General features: G+C 45.3%; 1 protein-coding gene across 25 annotated transcripts in view; it reads left to right on the top strand.

The window, feature by feature from the left end:
• Positions 1–1,696: 1,696 nt before the first annotated feature.
• Positions 1,697–21,771, top strand: part of MAGI1 (membrane associated guanylate kinase, WW and PDZ domain containing 1) — a 357,611-nt gene continuing 337,536 nt past the window's right edge. For all 25 annotated transcript variants that reach the window (XM_032985730.2, XM_032985729.2, XM_032985728.2 and 22 more), the window contains exon 1: positions 1,697–1,982. In XM_032985730.2, the coding sequence (XP_032841621.1) occupies positions 1,697–1,982 (286 nt within the window). The remainder of the gene's footprint in view (positions 1,983–21,771) is intronic.

Raw genomic sequence — 21,771 nt, 5'->3', positions numbered from 1 at the left:
TCTCCTGCTGCCGAGCAGCGCCTGCAGCGCCGGGGATTTTATGAAATAGCTGTACGAGGGATCTGGGCTGGGGGAAAGGAGCGATGGGGACCCAGGGTGTGGGGGAAGAACGGGCTTCCCTACCTCATCTAGGCCAGGTGTAAGGGCAGGAAAGGTCTCGCTATTGCCCTTCTTTTGAGGTCTGTGAGCCAAGCTTGGCTGATGGGCTCAGCCAGCACCAGAGGAGAGGAGGCTGAGCTCCATCCCCAGCTACCACACACGGGCTCCCCGTGCCTGCCAGCGCTGCAGAGCATTTCGGTACACGCGTGGCTTGAAGGATGTGAGAGGAGAGAGCAACGTGGACAGCAGCAAAAGTCCGTGGGGCCACCCCGGCAGAGCACACTGTAGGGCAGCACAGGGAGCGAGCCCAGGCTCTGTTTCCCTGTATCACTTCACAGTCCAGATTAGCAGCAAAATAGGACACACACACATCTGACGAGTGAATTCCTTGCTGGAAGGGGTTCGGTCATGCATAAGACTGCTCAAAATGAGGCCTGGCTTTCAGGTTTGGAAGCACAGAGCATGACCTGGAAGGGACAGCTGGTACATGCACGCTTACTTATTTTCCCCTTTTGAGTTTTGCACCAGTTCTGGGTAACTTTGAAGAGTTGCGAAGGGCAAACAAATGGACGCGTGCGCCTTTGCCCATCAGACAGACCTCGCTATAGACCTGGCTTCTAAACACGGGAGGAAAACAGTGCGTGAAGATTACAAACATCACAAATTCAAGCACCGAGCGGAAAAGTGGAGAACTTCAACTCAGCCTCGCACAAGTGCTTTGATACCATTTTAATGACTGGGTTGTGTGAGTTTTTTTCCTCGGGGCTCCTACATCACGGTGTTCTCTCTGGTAACAGCCCCCCCCCCCCCCCGGAAAACACAGGTGAGCAGCGATTCCGGAGGGCAGCAACTTGGAAAAAGCTAGAAATCCTCCCCGGGGAAGGAAAGGATTAAATTACCGTCCCGCTTCCCCCGAAACACGAGCACGGGCAGGATGCGGAGCTGTGCGCGGGGAGCGGGGACCCGCCTGCCTCCCGCCCGGGCTCGCACTTTTCCCTTCGCGAAAGTTTTCCGTGGGAGCGGGGGGGGGGGGGGGGTGCGAATCGGACCGGGGGAGGGACGGCGGCCGGGGGAGGGATCGCGGTCGGCCCCGGGGCTCGTCCGTGGGGGGCCGTGGGGGGCCGGGCCGGGGCGGGCCGGGGCGGGGTGTGCGAAGGCGCCTGCGCCGGGTGCGCGGAGCGCGGCGGAGCGGGACGGAGCGAAGTGTAACAAAACAAACGGGGCTTTGTATCGCCTTAAAGGCGCCGCCTCCGCGCAGCGCCCGCGGAGAGGGGCAGCGGAACAGAACAGCAGCGCGCTTGGGCGAGGAACGAGCCGGATTTGCTTTTTCAGTCAGCTTTTTTTTTTTTTTTTTAATTCCCCCCCCCCCCCCCCGCCCCATTATTTTTTATTTTTTTTTTTTTTTAAGTAACACGGGAGAGGGAGGGCGGGAGGCGGGCGCGCGTCCTCCGCGGGCGCGGAGCCATGCGGGCCGCGCACGGCGCCGGCGGTGATGGCTTAAAGGGCCGGCGCCGGCGCGGTCTATGAAGCAGCGGGTCGGCGCTCCCTGCGCACCTGCTTACCGCGCTTCCGCGGGCGCGGAGGGCCACGCAGCACCATGTCGCGCGTAGTCCAGAAGAAGAACCACTGGTCCAGCCGGGTGCGGCAGTGCTCGCTCACCCGGGGGCCCGGCGGGCAGCTGGGCTTCGTCCTGCTCGGCGGCGCGGAGCACGGCGAATTCCCTTACGCGGGCGCGGTGGTGGGGGACGGCGAGGCGGCGCTGAGCGAGGGGGAGCTGCTGCTGGAGGTGCAGGGGGTCCGCGTCTCGGGGCTGCCGCGCTACGACGTGCTGGAAGTGATCCGGAGCTGCAAGGACCCCATCGCGGTGAAAACCGTCCGACAAGGTGCGAGCGGGGCCGCGGAGGGACGGGGGGGGGGGGGGGGCACCCACTCCGCGGTGCCCACGGAGGGAGGCGGAGGGCCCCTGCTGTGGTGCTGGGTGGCCAAGGGCGAGTACGGAAGGGGGAGGCGAGCATTAGCCCTTCAGGGCAGCACAGGACCCTAAAGGAGTCACGCACTGCGCCCGTACGTTTGTACACGCTCGTGTGCGCACTTTTCCCGCGTGGGCTTATGCACAGGCACCTTAACGCCCTGCCTCGGTCCGGAGTCTCCGGGCAGGTTTTCTGGCCTGTCTTAAGCGCAGCGGACGATTGCGTGAGACTTTCCCTAAAGGCACCGCGGAACCTCCAGCGCTCCCTGCGCGGGGGGGAACACTCACGGGTGTCGTGGGGAAGCCCTGTGTCCGGAGCTGACCACTGGAGCGGCCAGGGCAGACCCGCGACTGGGGGAATGTGGCAGAGATGCCCTCCTCCAGCAGCTGAGCATCCTTTCCAGCAGCCGTGCTACTGGGTGATGACTGGAGTCTTGTTCCAAAAGTGAAGCATGTGACGATCGCTGGCTGCCTGCCTTGCAAAGGGAAAAGCTGTGACCCTCCTGCGAGGGCAATTCCCTTCTTTTTCTGAAAGTCAGCTCAGGTTTGCTCTTTTTTTTTTTTTTTTTTTTTTTTTTTTTTTTTCCTGCCCCTTGGTTTGCCCTAGGTGAGGGCACATCCGTGCTGCCAGCCCTGCAGTGCGCAGGTGGAGGCATGCATAGGTAGCTCTCTTGTTTGGCTGGGGAAGAGGATGGGAAGAGTTCTGCCATGAGAGATTGGGGAAAAAAAAAAAAAAAAAAAAAAAAAAAGCTGCTTCATATCCGGGTACACGCAACAGTCGCTCAACAGGTTAGCGTAACAGGCCTGGCTAATGGGCTTGTAATTTCCAGGGCAGGACTTGAATTTAGTTCCAGGAAACTGTTACTGTCACCGCAGCTGCTTCGAGGACGGTTGGATGGGCAGGATGAGCAGGGCTGCAGCCAGGCACCTGGAGGGGTGCGGGATGGAGGAGCACCCCCAGTCAGCTACAGGCAGAGGAAGGAAGGAAATTTTTCTTCAAATTCCCTAAGAGATTCCTTAGGGGAAAGTTTCTTTGTCATCCAGACATGTATGCATCCCAAAGTTGGGGGCTTTGCTGGTGGTGAGAGAGGTGTGGTGTTTTGTTTCTGGTTTTGTTTTGTGTGTTTTTTTTTTTTTTTTCCCCTCTGTACTTTGTTCAATCCAGCTAGTCACCGTGGACAAAATTTCTGGCTACCTGGCAGAACTGTCACCTGAAGTCTTGTCCCTAGGCTCACCGATGAGCAGAGCCGAAGGGCTGCAGGCACTCATTTCACAGCCATCCTTCAAACCTCCAGTGCTGGAGCAGACCGCAGTGATGGGGTGTCAGAGAGGAGCTGAGCAATCCCCCTCCACCAACTGCTCCCCTTTCTCGGGCAACGTCAGCTCAAAACTGCCCTGGAGATGATGTACCGAAGCGTGGCTGCTTGTTAGTCATTTCCAAGAGTCAGTAGAAAATATTCCATCAAACAGTGCCGAACTCCCAACAAAACCAGTTTTCTTTAAACAAATGTGTATTTTCCCTGCTGCTTCACTGGGAAGTAGGGAGGGAAACTGAGCCTGCTAGTTTCCCTGCCCAGGCAGGAGGGGGAGAAAAGCATGAAGAAAAGTATGAGGAAATTAGGCAGGGTGTTGTGGGTTGGTTTGTTTTTTTTTTGTTTGAGTTTTTTTTTTTTTTTTTTTGCATAGTGATTGTTTTAGCAGAAGTGTTAAAATACAGCTTCTGATGTTGCAATGTGATCAGTGTTGGTGGAAGAAGGAAGGTGCATAATAAAACCCTTCTCAACCAAGTGATTTGTTATTAAATTTTTGTTGTTTTGGAAACACTAGTTAACCTAAATAGAAACATGTCATGGTGTCATGGGAATATACCAGAAATGACAGAATTTCATGGTAATGTGTCTCAGCTCCAGCATATGGTCAAAAGAAGGGGCAGAAAGCTGAGTTTTAGCATACTGGTTGGGTTTACCTGGATGCTGGGATAAAAAGGTTCAAAACCCTGCCTGGAGTCAGGGAAGGCACTTGAACCTTGGACCATCCTCATCCAGAGGTGAGAACCAAGCCCCTGCTTACTGTGGGATTGTAGTTTCCCTTTTTTTTTCCCCCCATCTTTTTTTTTTTTTTTTTTTTTAAATGCTTTATTAGACAGAAATGTAAAATAGAAATATATATGTATTATATATATATATATTTAAAATAATTTTTGTGGTCTGTCAATGATAGCCTGGCATCTGAGTGCTGTTCTGCGCAGAGCGGGGAACTCCCTCGTGGATCAGGATCATAAGCATAGAAATGGAAAGTGTTTTAATTAAAATTCATGACTGCTATGTTGATTAAAAATCTCATTACGGGGATGGCAACTGTCATTCAACAGGAGGTGTGTGGCACTAGAGCAGACAGCGAAGGAGTGTGAAGATTGTAAACACATTTTTAACTACAATTCTAGTCCTCTTCCCAGTTCTTAGTGCCTAATTGCCTGGTGCTGAAGTGCTAGGGCAACATTAACCTGGTAATGTATATGTTTTATTGCCTTGTCTATTTCGTATGACATTTACAAGGCTGGAAAAACAGGAAATTTACTATAAATAAGTCAGTCATCTGCAACCATGAACTGAAAAAATAACTTTTCTGACCTTGCATTTAGTGGAAGACAAGGGACTGGGATGTGAAACATAGGTGGAATAGGCTCTGCACAGGCTTTACCAGTAAACTAGGGTTTTACAGACTTACAGGTTCGCATGCAATATTTTTTCTTGCTTTTGTGAGTCCTCTCAGTTTTAATAGGTTCCCACAAAGTATAAAACAGGGGGAACCTATATGAACTCTCTTAATTGGAATAACAGTAATTAATATTGCTCATATGGGATTTCTTGGTCCTTACCCCATGAGAAAGAGTGAAGAAAGCTAAAGAACATTAACAAAGCTTTCCCTTTCTTTTTCCGCTATGCACCCTTTCTTGGTTTTATGTTTGCAGAAAAAAATACACCACTATAGTTGCCTGGTTTTGGGGGAGAGAGAGGAAGAATCTGCTGCCATGTATCTTAGTAACTTTCAGAACTGTCAAATGTGTGAAAAAAACTCAGTTAATGTGTAGAACTTTTATGACTGACTGTTTCCATCTTACATCTGTGCCTAAATTCTGATGAAATAATTCCTTTGGAGTTAATAAATGCATTTTTATTATTACTTGGTCCAAGAGTACAGAATTAATAGTTTGAATTATAGGAGCAATGGTCGCATATTCTTGTGTAAAGCTTGCAGTGCGTTAGCACAATGATTTCTCAGCAGTGTTGTGATTATTGTGGCTTCCTTGAATGCACTTTATGTTTTTCAAAATACTCACTTGGATAAATCAAAAGCAAAATTGGGCACTCTGTTTCTTCTTATGTATCTTGATTAACAGAGTCCAGCACAACAGAACAAAAGTTTATGATGCCATTCTTCACAAGGGAAGAATTAAGGCCGTATCTATAAAAAATGGACTGTGTTTTGTTTAAGGCAAGGTATCTGGGTTTTCTTTCTCCCTCACTGAGAGATGGGCACATTCAGAGAGATCAACATGTTGCTTCCCTAAAAAGTCTTAGGATCCCAAACTCTAAAGGACCAATTGCTTTGAAAGCAGGAGGTGTTGAGGTCAATTTATGCAATTAGTAATTTTCATAGTACTTTGCAACTGGGAAGATCCCACAGTAGACAGGAGTTGTGGGGTCTTTTTTTTTTTTTTTTTTTTTTTTTTCCTTAGCCTTACACAGGGCAAACAGGAGCAGGCGTGATCCCAAACAGAAACGGTCACTGTTTACCCAGTGCTATCAGCTGCATTTGTTTCTTTTCAAACATTAACTTGACCCTAAGATAAATTCTGAAATACGGTGCAGTGACTCAATGTTTCAATGTCAGGCTGGCATTTGCAATATGAGGCGATCATGAAATGTTGAAATCAATTACATGTGCTAGTTTGAATAAAACTAGTTCCTTTCAAAAAGTTTGCCTGAGCTGGTATTTAGACCTTTTCCTGAGAGAATTGCTGTCTGGGATTTTTTTTTTCTTGTTTCGTAGAACATGAGGAAAAAAAAAAAAAAAAAAGAGTGAAAAGTTGATGGATTTCTAAACTTTTATGTGTTCAGTAGTTTAGCAAACACTGGGAAGCAGAGTGTCACTTTGCTGGTGGGTGACACTGAACACCCCACGCTAAGTAGGTTACTCAGAGCCTGAAAGCGAGCACCGATGCACGTGTGCCTCCCGAGATGGAGCAGAGCTTGCGTTTGGTTTAATGTGCCGGCAGCTGCCTCTGCTGGGCCAGCGAAGGGAAAAGCTGTTTAGAGAGCGAGGTCTTGTTGTTCCTAGGAGTTTACTTCTGCAGTGTCACGCATGAGATCCATAAAGTGTTTTCCTTCAGTCTTTGCGTAGCTCAGTGCCAGTCACTTACTTGCATGGTGGATTCTGGATGGGTTTTTTTTCCATTTGACCCAAATTCTTTTAGGACCCAAGTGGGTTTGAAGTGTAATGAAAGATTTCCCATCCAAAAACTTGGGAGATGTTAATGCATTTTAGGTTTATAAAGCCTGTTTTCAACAGTGACCCACTGGGATGGGCATTGTCACTACTGAAACGTAAAATAGAAAAAGGCAGAATCTCTTTTTCGCATCACTTCTAATATACTTTGCTACACATCAGTAATCTTCTTTCTTTATAGTACTGCATTTAGTAGTCATGAAATGTGTATGTCTGTATTAAAACACTGCTGTGAGGAAGACCTTATCTTTACTATGCCTGAATTTACAGTGTAGTACTTGTCAGGATTTAGAAGTTGATCCTGCTTGTGGCAAACCAGTTATCCATCCTCTCCAGAGCCATGCACTAGCACCCCAGAGATGGATGTTAGAGCCAAAGTGCCACATCTTTGATGTTACAAAATTTTTCAGGAATTAGTATGATCCTTTTAATGACATGAAGTGCAATTATGTTTTCCCCAATAAGGTTAATCTTTCCACCCATTGAGATGGGACTCTAGTCTCCCTCTTTATGGCCAGTCAGATCACAGAGCAATTAAATCACAATTATAGTCTAATTATGAGCAGTCATTTGACATCATTGCAAAATAAGATGTTAACACCATCCTGCATGTTGTTTTGGTTTACAGCTCCTGCATGAGTGAATTATTGACCTGCTATTGTGAAATTTAAGATTAATCTTCCATGTATCTTGTTAGAAATTTAAGAACTTCTTTGAACAGGTTTGGAAGCCAAACCGTCAATAGCTCATTGCATTCCCATGTTTGGGACTGTTGTTTTTCTCTGGTTCAGGCTGCGATCATTCATGGATCTCTCCTGACTGTTTCTGTGGCTTTTTATCTGATGCCTGAGAAATACCCCTACTCCTTTGACAGTGTATGCATGCACATGGAAACATTTGCCTAAGAGTGGCTACACTAGGGTGTAAAGGTCCTAGCACTTTTGTGGCTGTGTAGAACTGGTGATTTGGGCTAACACATTTCTCATTTGTTGGATTTCAGCATCGCTCAGTTTGAAGGTAATGTGGAAACTGAGAAGATGCTGCTGCCTCAAGGGCTTTTTCTATCACATTAAAAAGGTGTGAGCTGTGGGCAAGCATAGGATCCTTGGGACTTCAATTGAGGTTTTTAAAAATAATTGACCAAGTTTGTTATTTACATTCCCTTACTTTAGCCCAGACACAAGCTAAGTGTGCTAGTTATTTCAGGTGTTTGTTTTTTTTTTTACACTTCCTCTGACTTTGACTGGAACTCATAAATCAAGGCATACAGGTTTTGATCTTTGTGTTCTACAAGTGACTTAAATTTCTTGATGAAAAGCATGGAGTACTGGTTCTGTATGAGCAAGTGCCATGAATTTATAGGACTATGAAGAGCTTAAGGCAAAGCGTTAGCTGAGGGCAGGGATCCTTACTATGAGCAATCAGTGGCTCTTGGAGGGCTGATACTCAGAGCCCTCCATCCCATCTGAGCTCCTTCCAGCTCCGTGTCCCAACTCCTGGAGCAGAAAAATACGGGATCCTCTCAGTCTGTATTTCTGCAGAGTTTGATTTCAGCTCAGCTGTGGTAAAGTTTTATTTTTGCCTTTTAGAAACTATTAAGTGACCTTTTCACACCAAGGGTGCAGGGATGGGTCATCTCCCACTGTGACCTATGAAGATCTTATCTGCTGACATTACCCCATCACCGGAGGTGTTGCTTGCAGGACAGAGAAAACACCAGCATTTCGGTGCCGAGTGACAGTGCTGCTGAGTGTGCAAGACCAGCTTCTGCAGAACCATAATTTTCACCGCTATCATCATATTCTCTGTCTCTCTTGGCACTTGATATTTTCTTTTCTCACTTTATATTTTGGTCTCGCTCAACTTGCTTTGGTTTAGCTGTTGTGGCAGTTTGACAGGTAAGGCTCCGTCCAAATCCCGCTGGAGCCAGCAGCCCAGAGACCCACATATTGATGGTCGAAGTTTGGGGTTCCCTGCAAGGATCTCATGTTGGGAAACAAACCTAAGCCTGGGTTATCAGCCAGAGTTTGTTTTCTGCTGATCTTCTAGAGAGCTGTGGAAGAGGCTGCCTGTTTCCAGAGCAGCTTGGCAGCTTTTACATTGGGCTGGTATGTTGGCAAATTTGGATTTTTTTTTTCTTTGTTTTTCTTGTTTGCTTTTCCTTCTAGATGAAATAGGTGGGCCAAGCATCCTTCTTGGCTCTGCAGGAGCAGCATGGCTCAGGGTAACTGGGATATTTTTGTTGAGATCCACCCTTCAGTTTCCAAAGGTCACACACTCCATCCATCCTCACTCCTGTGACATTTAAAATGGTTTCCAGAGCTATTCTGCTGCAATGGGCTGGAATGATGGCACCACTCTCTCTGCTGGTCCCCAGTCCTGACTTTGGCATCATTTGTGCTGAACTGTTTTGTGTTAGTAGTATTTAAACCTACATAGCTTTTTTTTTTTTTTTTTTTTTTTTTTTTTTTAACTGCCCCTTGTAGACCTTGGAGAAACAAAACAGTTTTTTCTTCAGGTCCTGACGTTTTGGGTTACATTTTTACAGACTTGGCTTTTGACTAGAGAGAATTCCTGTTTTTATATTTGAGAGGGCTTGTATCATAACTTAAAAGAAAAATAAGGTAAAAATATTTATTGGATTTCATTTACTGTCTCCTATTAGACTAAACAATAGTGCTTATTACACGGTGTGAAAATAACAAATAACACAAAGCCCCTGTCTTCATAATGGGACAGGAAGAAAAAAAAACAAACAAAGCCTTTGGGATGACTTGCAAAGTGGAACAGATGCCCTTACAATTGGAAAGCATTTGAATAAGGAATCAGTTTTGCATGGTTTGCTAATCCTTGACTAAAGAGTTCATTGTCTTGGATTATACATCTGTAATTTTGGAACCCTGAAGTCAGTGCCTCAGTACAATTAGGTTGGGAAGAGACTGACTTTTCTTTCTTCATATCCTTAATCACAGTGTCTTGTTTTTTAAGGGGAAAACCTCAACTCTGGGGTTTTCATTTAGTTATTAACAAAAAGGCTTTGAAAAAGAAGCTGCCTAAAATCCAGCCACTCCCTCAACACAAACAAAGCTGTGCAGATATTGTGTACTTTCAAAAAAAAATCTTTGATGTTCAACTTCTCTTATTCCAGTGGTGCAGATCCTGTGCTAAGTGGGTGTTAGTCCAAACTGATGACAGACGCAGATGTCTCGGATTTTTTTTGGATGCATGAGAGAGAGAGGGGAAGTTACCTCCCAAACAGGCTGAACTGGGCAGGTGAGGACCTGGGCTGCAGAATAACTGTGAAAAGACTTTTCTTAAAAATAGCAAGGAACACGCCTGTCCTCCTTCTTTCCCAAAGGTGTGTGTAGAACTTCCAATTAGCTATTTAAGTGGCAGAGATCCAGGAGGATGTTCCTGGGGCTTGGACCTGCAGAGGAACAATTCGTGGGAGCCTTACTGTAGAGGAACAATTCGTGGGAGCAAGGATGGCTGGAAGAGAGGGGGAGAGAGATGGGTAGTGGGAGAAACTTGAAAAATACCAAAAGCATCAGGTTAAAGAAATATTTCCCTGTTCAATGCTGGGTCTGTTACAGATGCTGAGGCCGTCTCTGAAAGCAGAGGCAGCTGAGTGCTTTCTGCAGGAGCGGCCAGGAGCGTGGCCGTCTTTCCAGCTGATGACAGAGTAGTCTAGACCACCATCTTCTTGTTCTGGGCACCCAAAATGCCTGCATCGATGTATAACATAGGAAGCAACTTTGCTGTTGAATATCTTGTTAGGATGCGATGCCTAAAATAACTCGTGGTCCTCCAGGCTGTTGCTGGAGGATGGCCCGCACAGCTCCCGGCGCTGGGCTGGCCGGGGGACGCGTGGTGTGGCACGGCCCTGGGGTGGCTGGTGCCCAAGGAGCCTGGGGAGGAGAAGGCTGTGGTTTGGCTGGATTTGGGGACATTGTCGTCTCCAAGCTGAGTCTCCCCTTTGCAGTGCTGGTGCCTGGGGAAGGCACTGAGGGACAGGAGGCCTGACAGGGCTTTGGCAGCCACCCGTCCAGCCCAGGCTTTGTTCTCTCCCTGTCTTAAGGGTGAAAGAGGGATAACAAACACAAAACAAAGAATCGTGTCCTTCTCTTTTCCCTGGTATGCATTTTTCCTTAAACAATGAAGCGACTAATATAGAATATCTTCTTCATGTGCACTGATTGTGGTTGAGAGGAACAGCAGCAGCGTGTCTGCGTGAGCACATCCAGAAGCTCTGCTGGGTTCACAGCGGGGCACTGTGAGGATTGTGGATTTGGTTGTTTTTGAAGAAAATCAGCGAGTTGTTTGCTTATTGGGAGGGGATAGCTTTTCCTTGTTGTTATTAGATTGTCTTCTGCCCATACCCCAGCAAATGTTGTGTGTTTGTTTTATGTACAAATACCAAACTTGTTTAGCAATCATATATAGTGTTTTGTTAACTTTTGTATAGTCTGAGTGCACTATGGAGTCCTCCCTGTCACCTACTATTTGCTGTTATCAATCAGAGTGTTTCCAAATGGAGATCTGAGCTGACAAATACTTTTCTACATTTACCACAGCTGCATTACCCCATTTTCTTTTTATTTTTTATTTTTTATTTTTTTTCTTTACACATGAAGAAATATGGACGTGCTGAGATTGTTGACCTAATTTCACATGGAGGTATTTTTCTCTGAACTTAACCATAGTCTATATAAATCCTTCATGTTGCAGGAAGCTTTGCTTACTACATGTGGAGTGAAGCAATTAAACCCCCAATAACTGTCTGTCTCTGGCTCTCTGTGGGAGGCGCAGAACTGCTCTCAGCAAAATCTAGATAGGGTGTTGCGGACACCAGGGCTGTGCTGGTCCAAGGGTTGGCTGCTTGGAGAGGTTATGTATAGGGGAAAGTTTTATATGAGCACCCAGCCTAAGAGGAGGAGTTTGTGAAAAGACTGTGTATCACCTATCAAAATAGTTCGAATTCTTGGGTGAGGCTCCTGGAACATGTGACTGATGCATGTGCCTGTGTGTGTGTATTTATATATATGTTTAATTTTTGTATTTTGTTGTTCATATTGTCCAATACTACTTCAGTAGAGCTCCAGAATATCTCTTTTTTTTTTTTTTTTTTTTTTTTTTTTTCTTCCTTTTCCCTTTTTAGTGGAAACAAATCCCATGATTCCAGCAGCTCAGGCTGTCAAACAGCCACTGCCATAGATTTTGCCATAAGTGGCAAAATTTGTTGTTGGCACAGCTGTTTGAAAGCTGGAAAGGAAGAGTATGAAACCACCACCATTATGACGGAGAAGGGTTCCCATGCGCATTACCTCATCATGAGATGCATGGGCAGTCTCTGATCCTGTAAGAACTTTTAAATTTGCTTCTGTGGTGTTCCCGTGGTGAAACCGTTTCAGCGATACTTGTCCTGCAAAGCATCTGCAGGAACATGCTGGCTTTGAAAGATGGCTCGTTCATGAGACCTCTCTTGCTTCCTGAGTGGGTTATGTGATGTGGCTGCTGAAGAAGATCCAGATTCCCTTTTCCCAACAAATGCTGGGGGCAGCTGCTATCTAGACCTTTGGTCCCTGTGAGTCATTCCGAGAGTGCAGGAGGGAAAACTAAAGCACGCCTATAAATGTTATCTCGGAAAGGTGCCCGGTTTTACCATGCGTGCAGGTCTCTGGTATTTTAAAGGCAATAAAGTGGCATTTAGCTCCCTCACTCCAGAGGCAGGTGGCAGTTACACTTTAACAGAAAGTCATTCCTTTATGAGGGTGGGAGAACTGGTGAATACTTGGGTGCACGATGGCAGTCTTTCAAGCCTGATGAAGTTTGGGGCTCTCTTGTGTGAGGCAGTGCATGAACCCAAGGGAGTTGTCCCTGCCTGGATGCTTTGCAGGAGAGGGAGGGTGAGGACTAAAAAGGCCCTCCGTGATGTTTGGAGGGGAGAAGCCAAGCACAAAGGCTGCATGGCTCTGAGGGGTTTGTGGTAAGGTCATGGACCCCAAAAATCTCAGCTCCCCATTGCTGTGCTGTGGGGTTCTGCTGCTTCCCAGATCCACGTTAAAACAGGGGAAACAGATAAACTGCTTCAGCTGGAGCAACTCCTTCAGCATTGCCAGGCTCTGCTGCTCAGGTGGAGGTTTGCCATGGCAGTGTTTCCATTTAAAATACCCTATATATATATCTTTTTTTTTTTTTTTTACTGTGTGCTTGTAAAACATGTCAAAGGCTGAAATTTTTATCTGCAAGAGAGATGACCTAGGGACTATCCAAGGTGGCTTTTCCATTTATTTTTATCTTCTGTTGCCAATTTTCCAGTTGTATTAGTTGATGCTGGAAATACACACATATCAGTTTTTCCAGGACCTAAATACAGTGGGTTTTTTTTACACAGCTCTGATCTGGGATAGGATATCTTGGTCACACTGCAGACTGGTAAGCCATTAGCGTGTAAATCTGAACGTGCTGAAGTTGTTACATATGAGAAAAGCCCCAGTAAAAATGAGAGCGCTTAATTTTTAAGAATGTGCTAATGTAACACGTCGCAGAGGGATTTTTCTGCCTGTCTGGATGTAAAAGATGCTATAATCAGTGCTGAGGCTTGCCTAAACCAGTGTGGAAATTGCTGTTTGCCCAAAATCTGGGCAAGTCATCACAATCCTGAAGAGCTCATTGATGTTAAAAGGTTGCAGTGGATTGACCAAAATGTATTTCAAATTGATTTAGTGCAGCTGATGCATAACTCACCCTGGTCATCTGTGCCCTGCTTTGGGACTGGTGTGCTTCTGCGCTGATTTGAGTTCTGAGATCGAGTGAGTTGTCGTTGCATCTTGCTGTGCTGGTGCTGCCTGCTCCCCCCCTCAGGGATGCTGGGGAAAACAAGGGAACCCTGGCTCCCAAGCTGGCTTGTCACAGTTAACTTTTATTTTCAGTATTTTTCTCTCACTTGGTACAGTGTTTGATGTAGCAGTGGCTGCCCGGATGGGATCTTGCCCCTGGCTGGGAGTACAAGTACTTTTCCACAGAGCGATTGAACTGGCAGGGAAGGTTACATCAGCTGCCTGGCTGGAGCCCATTTCAGGAGGTGCTGAATACAGTAATTTGGTGGCTGATTTCTCACAAGGAGCATTTTTGCTGCCTGCAGCACCTCCCACCCTCCAGGTCTGGGGCCGGGGGTGTGCTCACCAGGAAGACAGAATACTTTTCTTTAAAAATTTAGGGACTTTTTTTAGCTGTCTTACAGGCTTTAATTAAAACTGGTGTTCCTCTTTTCCTGTATTGATTGCAAATGGAGGTAGATTTTTACAAACAATAGTCATGCAGCTGATTGCTGCTGTTTTGCTCCTGTTGCTCGAGGTTTATAAAAATGGAGCATCTTCCCAGCAACCTGCGATCTGTGTCAGGCAGAGCCCGTGCCTCCCGGAGCTCCCAGCTGAGCAAAGCCTTCCCATTAGCATCACCAACTGATAAACAAAACTTCATCAAGGCCTCTGAAGGATAGACCTTTCATGTATTTGGACACAGCAGCAGCACTGCTGAATGCTGATAGCTGTCTGAACTGGTGGCAGAAACAGTGGGGAATATTTACTGCGTATTTATTCTCCCTCAAAGTCCCTGATGTCAGGAGACCTTAGCATTATTATGCATTGCAGTGGTGTTCAGAGGACTTTTTCCCATAAAAACATTGCTTCTAGCTCAAGTTTAGCAAAGGGATGCTCTCAGACTCAGCTGTCTTTCAGATGATATTTCACATTGATGCCTTGTAATATCCAGGTGAGCTTTAAGCTGTAATATTTACAGAAGTTTGCCCCTCTTGGAGGTAAAGAAGCAATACTCGCAATTCTTAACACCCGCTCACCAAATTGCCTGAAACCAAGTTAAAAATACAGAATGGTATTTGCACTGTTTTCCCATTCTCTCCACTCTACATTTCCTCTTTGGTGGTCAAGTCATATGGCAGTGATATTTCAAAGTCTTCCTGAATGGCTAAATTAGAAATGTTCCTTTTCCAAGAAGTTTGCAATAAGTAGTTTAAACATTGTATGCAGACACTCTGGTAGGAAGTTGTTTAGCTTGTTGAAATCTCCCTTTTGCTGCAGAACCTCTATAGAAAATGACAAATTGCTTGAAGGAGTTTCCATGTTAGTCTTTAAAAAATTCAGGTTTTTTCCATCCAGAACATGTAGAAGGCATTTGTACACTTGCCTGACTTTTTCTCTGTCCTAAGGCTCAGACATGATGTCTTTGGACTTCATGCAATTTTCATGTTCAGCTGCTTGGGTTTGTTTTCCTCAATTTTCTATTGAATGGGGATTCCACCCCTAGCCCCAGCTTAGCTTAGACATGAAAAGTCAAATATGTACCTGGTTCAAACTCTGGGGACCGTGAGGAGAGCAGAGGATGAACACTCCAAGGTCTTTTCTTTTCAGAAGTGATGTTCAGAGCCTTGCAAAATCCATAATCTAAGCTGCAAAGTCTGTGTCTGCAGCCAAGTCATTGTAACGTCCTTTAAACAGTCAAGTGTTGAGCAGTGTTAATGCTTCACAAAATGAGAAAACATCTTTTGCTTAAATATTTTCAACTACTCTGTAGCTGTAACTTCAGCAGAAGAACATATGTGGGCAGGTACCAGATACAGAACTGTACAGGTGTCTAACTGCTGTAAAAGTAAAAATTGTTCAATTGAAAAGGCTTTCTCTCTCTCTCTCTTTTTTTTTTTTTTTTTTTTTTTTTTTAAGAAAAGAGATTTCAAGTTATCATTGTGCTCAAGTGACCCTGCACAGAGCAGCATACTGTGTGATATGTCTCCTGTGAGGATGTATTGCCAAGCCTTGCACTTGGGCTTGTGAAAGAGGAGGGTGCAGAAGAGAAGTAAGTCTCCTTAGCAATGCTCGATAAATGGCAGGCTCTGAAAATAAGGTGGAAATTTATATTTCTGGAGCCTTAACAGTCTGAGATGAGGCTTTCTGTGCTCTTCCTTTTGCCTGGAATGAGTAGCACCAGCATCTTGATTTTCAGAGCTGCTTTTTGGTGGCTGTGCTGAAACTTCCCTGACCGGAGACGGGTCCTTCCCTGGGGCCACGAGCAAAAGGTCACGTGTGTGTCTGCCAGCATCCTCCAAACTCGGCCGAAAGTAGGCTTTGGGCTGTACTCAGGTCTGTGAAACCGAGGGCACAAACTGTTCCCTTTCTGACTGGAAGGTGCTTTGCCCCAAATGGCATCTGATGAAAAGAAGTCAACATTGCCCCATTGCTCTACTTGAGACAACCCTGTTGCTCAAGAGGGATGATTACGGAGTTAGACAGCAGTCAGGAGGGGATTTGAGGACAATGCAGATGCTTTTTCTATAACTTGAAGGCATGTAATATCCTGGCTGTTCTATTTTTACCCACTTTTCTTGTAATATTTTTTGTCTTTTACCTGCTATGATCCCTTCATTTTTGGCAGGTTTGGGCTGATGTGATATTTTGACTGTTTTTGGTAGCTATCCTTTGTAGCCTTTTAACATTTTGTTAGTGTTGCTTTTTTTTTTTTTCCTCTAAAAGGATACTTTAAAAAAGTAACAGTTACAAAGTTTCTGAGTTCTGGATTTCTTTTTCTTCTCAGAAGTTAAATGGGTTCCAGAGTGATACTGTTCTCTTTGGTGTAGGATGTCTCACAGTAGATTCAGGTGAGCTGTGTTCTCAGTTGCTTTCCTGTTGCAAATACTGGATAGTATAATCCGCTTTAGAAGACAGCATTAGAAACTGGCACCAACTGGTAAGAATAATCCATCACTGGGAGAGTGTCCTGATCTCTTGTAGGCAGAGGTCAGTTTATGCCTCGATGCATGGAGGTTTTATATACTTTGTTTATAGTGTTTGTTGCCTTTTGTGGAATATCTGATGCTGCCTTGAGCTATTCTTGTTATGTGAAGAAAAGTCTGATCCATTTCTGAACCCTGCAGAGCTCCCTAATATCAGGCATAAAATATTTTTTTTTTTTTTAATGGATATTAAACCTCTTTTGCTGGCTGTTGCATCTCTGGCTGATAAAATCAGTGCACCCCAAATACCCTGCAGATGATTATTTCAAAACTAACATTTCTTTTTGTAAGAAAGTGAGGGGTTTAGTCCCTTTTCTCTTTGGGTCACTTTCTGCTTGTCTAACAGCCAGCGCCATCACAAGCAGGACTGGGTTGCTGCTGTGTTCCCACAGTTTCATGCCTATGGTTGATAATTAACCAGTTTCTTTAATAATGGTGCCACATTTACTCTGAAGACCTTTTTTTCTTTCCTGTCCTCCAATCACCATCCAGATGAAATGCAGCTTCTTCCCAGGAAAACAGTGGAGTTAGTTAATGTTTTACCAGAGGTGTGATAATAAAATCCCTTGTTACTTGTATGGAGAGAAGCAACCTCAATGTGTTTGGTTTATCTAATATCTCAGGTCATGAGAATGCACCAAAATGTAGGAGTAAATGACTTGAAAATGCAAGTTGAGCATAGGGGTGCAGGTACCTGATCAGCAACATTTGTAATAACTGACATACTGGCAAGATTTTTTTTTTTTTTTTTTTTTTTTTGGGGGGGGAGGGGGGTCAGGGGGAGCTGATTTTTAGAGAATACAGACCCAAATTCTGTGTGAGCCCATGCCAGCTGAGGGGGCAGGCACATGGTCTGCCTTGGCCTCAATATTTGGAAGGGGCCCCATCCCACTTTACTCGCTATCCCTGCTGGGTCGGTGGCAGCGGTGGCTTTCGTGGGGCGAGTGATGTTGGGGTGCCTGGCTGGGGATGTGGGGCTGCTGCTGGGTGTCTACAAGGCCAGGTGAAATGGCAGTGAAGGCAGCATCCTCCTACGGCCCATTTCGGGGGGGGGGATGCCGGGCTGCGTGAGCAGGGATCAGTCCCTCTGCAAACATGCCAGGCGTATGCTTGCAGGGTTCAGATTGTTCCTAGGTACGGGTAAGGTAAAGCACACAACATTAATTTTAATGAGCTCCCATGTAATTTTAACTAGAATAAAAACTGTTGCAAAACTTACGTACTGAATAACACCGAAGTCTATTTTCCTAGGGAGAGATGGGTGTTTGTGGAGCTGCTGAGGCCTAGCTCCTGCGTTGTTCACCTTTCAAAGATGCCATGTTTTGATTTATCTTCCTTCCCCCGAATCTCCTCTCAGCCTTAAAAAAGCAATGCTTATCATCCCTGTGTCAGAAGCCTGTGCAGCAGTTTGAGTTAGTGCCTTTTTTTTTTCTATTGCCATGTAAGCAAGGGTAAATCTGTATATTACACCAATTTACATTCAGTGGGATTTGTCCTGACACGTCCAAAGCTTCTGACTCTTGATTAGTTGTATAAGCAACTTCTTTAATATGAAGCCCTGGGGACAAGACCCAATTTAGAATAAAGTTGTGCAGGTAAAAACAGAAAGTCATGGACTGTACACCTGTGGTTTACTACTAAACTAACTGAGGAGTTTGAATTCTGCTCTGCATTTTGTCTCGAGTGCCGCACTCCCAACAGCAACGCGAGCTCCTGGCCGGACCCGGCCTCAGCCAAGGCAGGAGCCGTCGGTGCGGGCCGAGCGCGGCGCCCGGGATTTCACAGTGGGAAGAGGCGGAGAGCAGCAACTCCTCAGCTGTTTGCAGGATGATACAGCCTTGCTTTTCTCATGGGTACTATTTTTATTTAGGTCATCCTGGCTTTTTGAGTTAAAAGATGCATGCACATATCACCTTGAGTTCTTGTTGGTGTGGCGTTGGGTTGTAATATTATTGCTACTTCATTTATTTTTACTCTGCCTAGTGTGTCTCTTCAGGAACAAGGTGATTTTGAATAGAGTGTAAACTGTAAAGCTTCCATTAACTCTATCAAGTGATAGCAATGCACCCCTGCTAACTCTGTGAAACACCCTGGCCTGAAAGTTTACTACCTCAGCTTTGAGATTCAAAGCTTTTTCCACAAGATGAAAAGAAGCTTTGCTGAAAATCCTGTTCCTTACTAACCTAGCTTTTCTTCAAATATTCTAAAGTTAGATGCAAACTATCACAGAACTTGCTGTGTGGTTTGCAAACCTGTAAAGGAGAAGTTGGGCATATGTGTGAATAACTGTATTAAGTAAATGAAGCAAGAAAATGTGCCATAGCTGCTTGATGAGGCTTTTGTCATTTGGGACAGATTTTTCAAATAACTTAATTTCTAATTCTAGATGATGAGATTTTAAAGTATGTACTGAAGCTGTTGAAATCAGTAGCTCTGAAGGACCAGATTTTAAGTGGTACCTAAAATATGCAGGTTTCTTATGGAGGATGATATATATATATATACACATAGTAGAAATTAATCACCACAGGGTCAGGGATAGATCCCTGTATAGCTAGAAACTTTTGGGGAAGAAACTTAGTGTATTGCTAGTTTTGGGCTAACACTTTATTTTTCTTAGATACTCTTGTAATTCTTTTTATGGGTACTGAATTTCTTGTGTGACACACCACATTGCAGGCAAGGGCAAAAGTTTAGCAATCTGCAGTGCAGAAAGGCTGATTTCATTGCCGGCTGCTGATTCTGGCTGTGTAGCTCTTGTACCAGCCAATTAAACCCATACTCATTACAGCCTTTGTGGTTTGGAAGTGAAGTGTTCCTGCCTTTAACTTGTAGTTTTACAGGATGTTGGTTTAAGCTGGAGGTTTGCAAAACTTGAAATCTTATATTTTCCTCTGGTGTGTGCTCAAGGGGTAGGGAGGTGAACAAGGAGAGCTACATGGAGAGTTGTGTATCGTGAAATGGGAAAGTGTGCATTTCTCTTGGACAGCATCGTGAACCTGTAGCCACCTCCCAAAATTTTCATGAAATACTGTAGTATCTGATGTACCAAGTTGCCACAGATAGGAATAGTCCCTGCTGCAGTTTGGTCTTGGAAAAAAAGGTCTAGTGCTGTAGGAAGTGCTAAGCATCCCTTCATAAGCATATTTCTTCAACTCCTCAGGCACAGATTTCTGCCTGCCTCACTCGTGGGGGTTTTCTGCCATGTTTGCAGACCGTTTTGGGAAAGCTGCTGGGCAAAGAGGAGGGCCCAGAGGGGGAGGAGGCAGAGTTGGAAGAAGAATGTGACCCTCTGAGCCGTTACTGGTGACTGCACTATTTTAAAGTCAAACTTAATTTTTAGCTCTTCATAAACAAATCTTTGTGCCAGGTTTTTATATAGCTCTGAAGTCAGTTGGGGCTGCTGCTCCAGGGCTGTGTCCTCCATGGGTGCTGCAGGGAGAAGGGCCGACCTCGCCTTCCCAAAATGCGTCTCAGCACTGAGGAGGGACCTTTGGAGAGGTGCTTTGCAGAGGGACAAACCTTCCACACATTGTGTGACAGCTTCTTTATCCAGGGGTAAATACATCTAATGGATTGAGTAAGATGCTGGACTCGGTGCAGGTTACTGTGGGAGCTGTTGTCCTTCATCTCATGACCCAAGGGACTGTCTTTGCCCCCAGTACTTTCATTTTTGCCCTAGAAATGCAGTGTGCAGCATGGGCAGAGAAGCAGCAAGGATCCCATCTCTCAGGAGAGGGTTAGTGATGTTTAGTTTTCTTATGACATTATAACCCTGTTGATTTTAACTCGGAAACTTCATTGAAAGCCACACACGCTGCTGTGAAAATTCATACTTAGTAACAAGTAAACAAGTGATCAAGCAGTCTGACTGATTCAGGAAATTCTCTCCAGACCTTGTGGGGAGGAGGAGCTTTACATTTTTCTTCTCCCATGTTTATTTTTAGTCTCGCTTCTAACATTGCTCATAGTACCATTACAGCCCTGCAGATTAAAGTCCCAGCATGGGGTAGAGTTGAAAGAACAATGCTGCAAAGCACTCAAAACCTCTAGTATTTTGCAGCTATGTCATGCTACAGGCAATTAATTTAGTCCATTGTTTGCCTGCCTGGGTATAGCTCAGTGCCACAGCTCGGTGGAAGCCTTTGATTTCCTTGTGCACCTCTTCTTGTCAGGGTTGATGTCTTCAGTGATGACTCTGTACTCCTGACTTGCAAGTGCTGTGTTTGCAATGCTAATATTTTGGGTGTCACAGCTGTCTTTTTAGGCTCCTTTCTCCCTTGAATTTATTTTGTACTTGCTCTGAGCGTGTATTTTGTTTAAGAGTGGAAAGAGAAAAGTTTAAACTCTGTCCAGCTCCCATCACTGGTAACCCTTGTCTGAAGCTATCAATAACACTTGCAGAGTTTTGAGTGGTGGTGGTGAGGACAGTCTTGATGGCAGCACCCATCTGGAAGACCAGATGATTTACCCAAGAGCTCTTGGCATTTCAAGGAGGCTCATGTTTTTCCAGGGCTGGTTGTGTTAGTCTGAGTCAACAGAAGGGTATTTGATCTTTAAGTCAAATAATGGCTGTTGGGTTTTCTGAGTCGTCTGTTGCTGACTTAGTCAAAGTCCCCAGAGATGGCAGAGGATGTTTTTTAGGACTGCATAGTCCTCAAAACCTCTTAGAAATAGCAGTTTCTGTTAACAGCTGGTACATAGTCTGGATTTTATTGCGGCTATTTCAGAGGAAACAGTTTTATCAGAAATAGCTGAATCCACAGACATTTGTCTTCTGCAGTAATAGAATCTGTACCTGCTCCGCAATGAGAGACGTGGGAGCAGTTACAAATGCTTGCCAGCTGCGGAGCTGGGGATGTGTCACCCCTTTTTTACACAAGACAAGGCCCAGGCGGGCTGCAGGATTTGGCCACTGTGGGAGGGGGTAGTGCTGGCCCCAGAAACAGGCCGTGCGGAGCTGGGCTGCCTTGGCTTGGGGAGGTGCCCATCACCTGCCCAACCTCGGTGTCTGTGCCCCTGACCGGAGCCCTGCCCTCTGTGAGGGCTGTGAATTTGAAGGTATCTGCTCAGCCCTTTCCTGTACCTTGTAGACATACATTAGTGCATACCCTCAAATAGTCACTGAGGAGCCTAACTCTGTATTTTAACCTCCCTGAGACTAGTTTTTCTTAGCTGTGAGCAGGGGACCTTGGAGAAAGTTGCTGTGTCCCAGGGAGAATGTCTAGGAGACAGCTTGCTTGGTAGATGTGGTCTGGTCAAAATAAGGTGATGCAGAGGGCAAAAAAAAATTCGTCGACACTCAGTGATATCATGCAAAGCTATGTCTTGGTAATTGTTAGTTATTCTTGTGAGTTTTCTCATCCTCCAAGTTGATTTGATTTCTGAT

The sequence above is a fragment of the Tyto alba genome, unplaced genomic scaffold (assembly GCF_018691265.1).
Source record: "Tyto alba isolate M040663 unplaced genomic scaffold, T.alba_DEE_v4.0 Super-Scaffold_3, whole genome shotgun sequence".
Taxonomy (NCBI): domain Eukaryota; kingdom Metazoa; phylum Chordata; class Aves; order Strigiformes; family Tytonidae; genus Tyto; species Tyto alba.
This window is presented reverse-complemented; position numbering and strand designations above follow the sequence as displayed.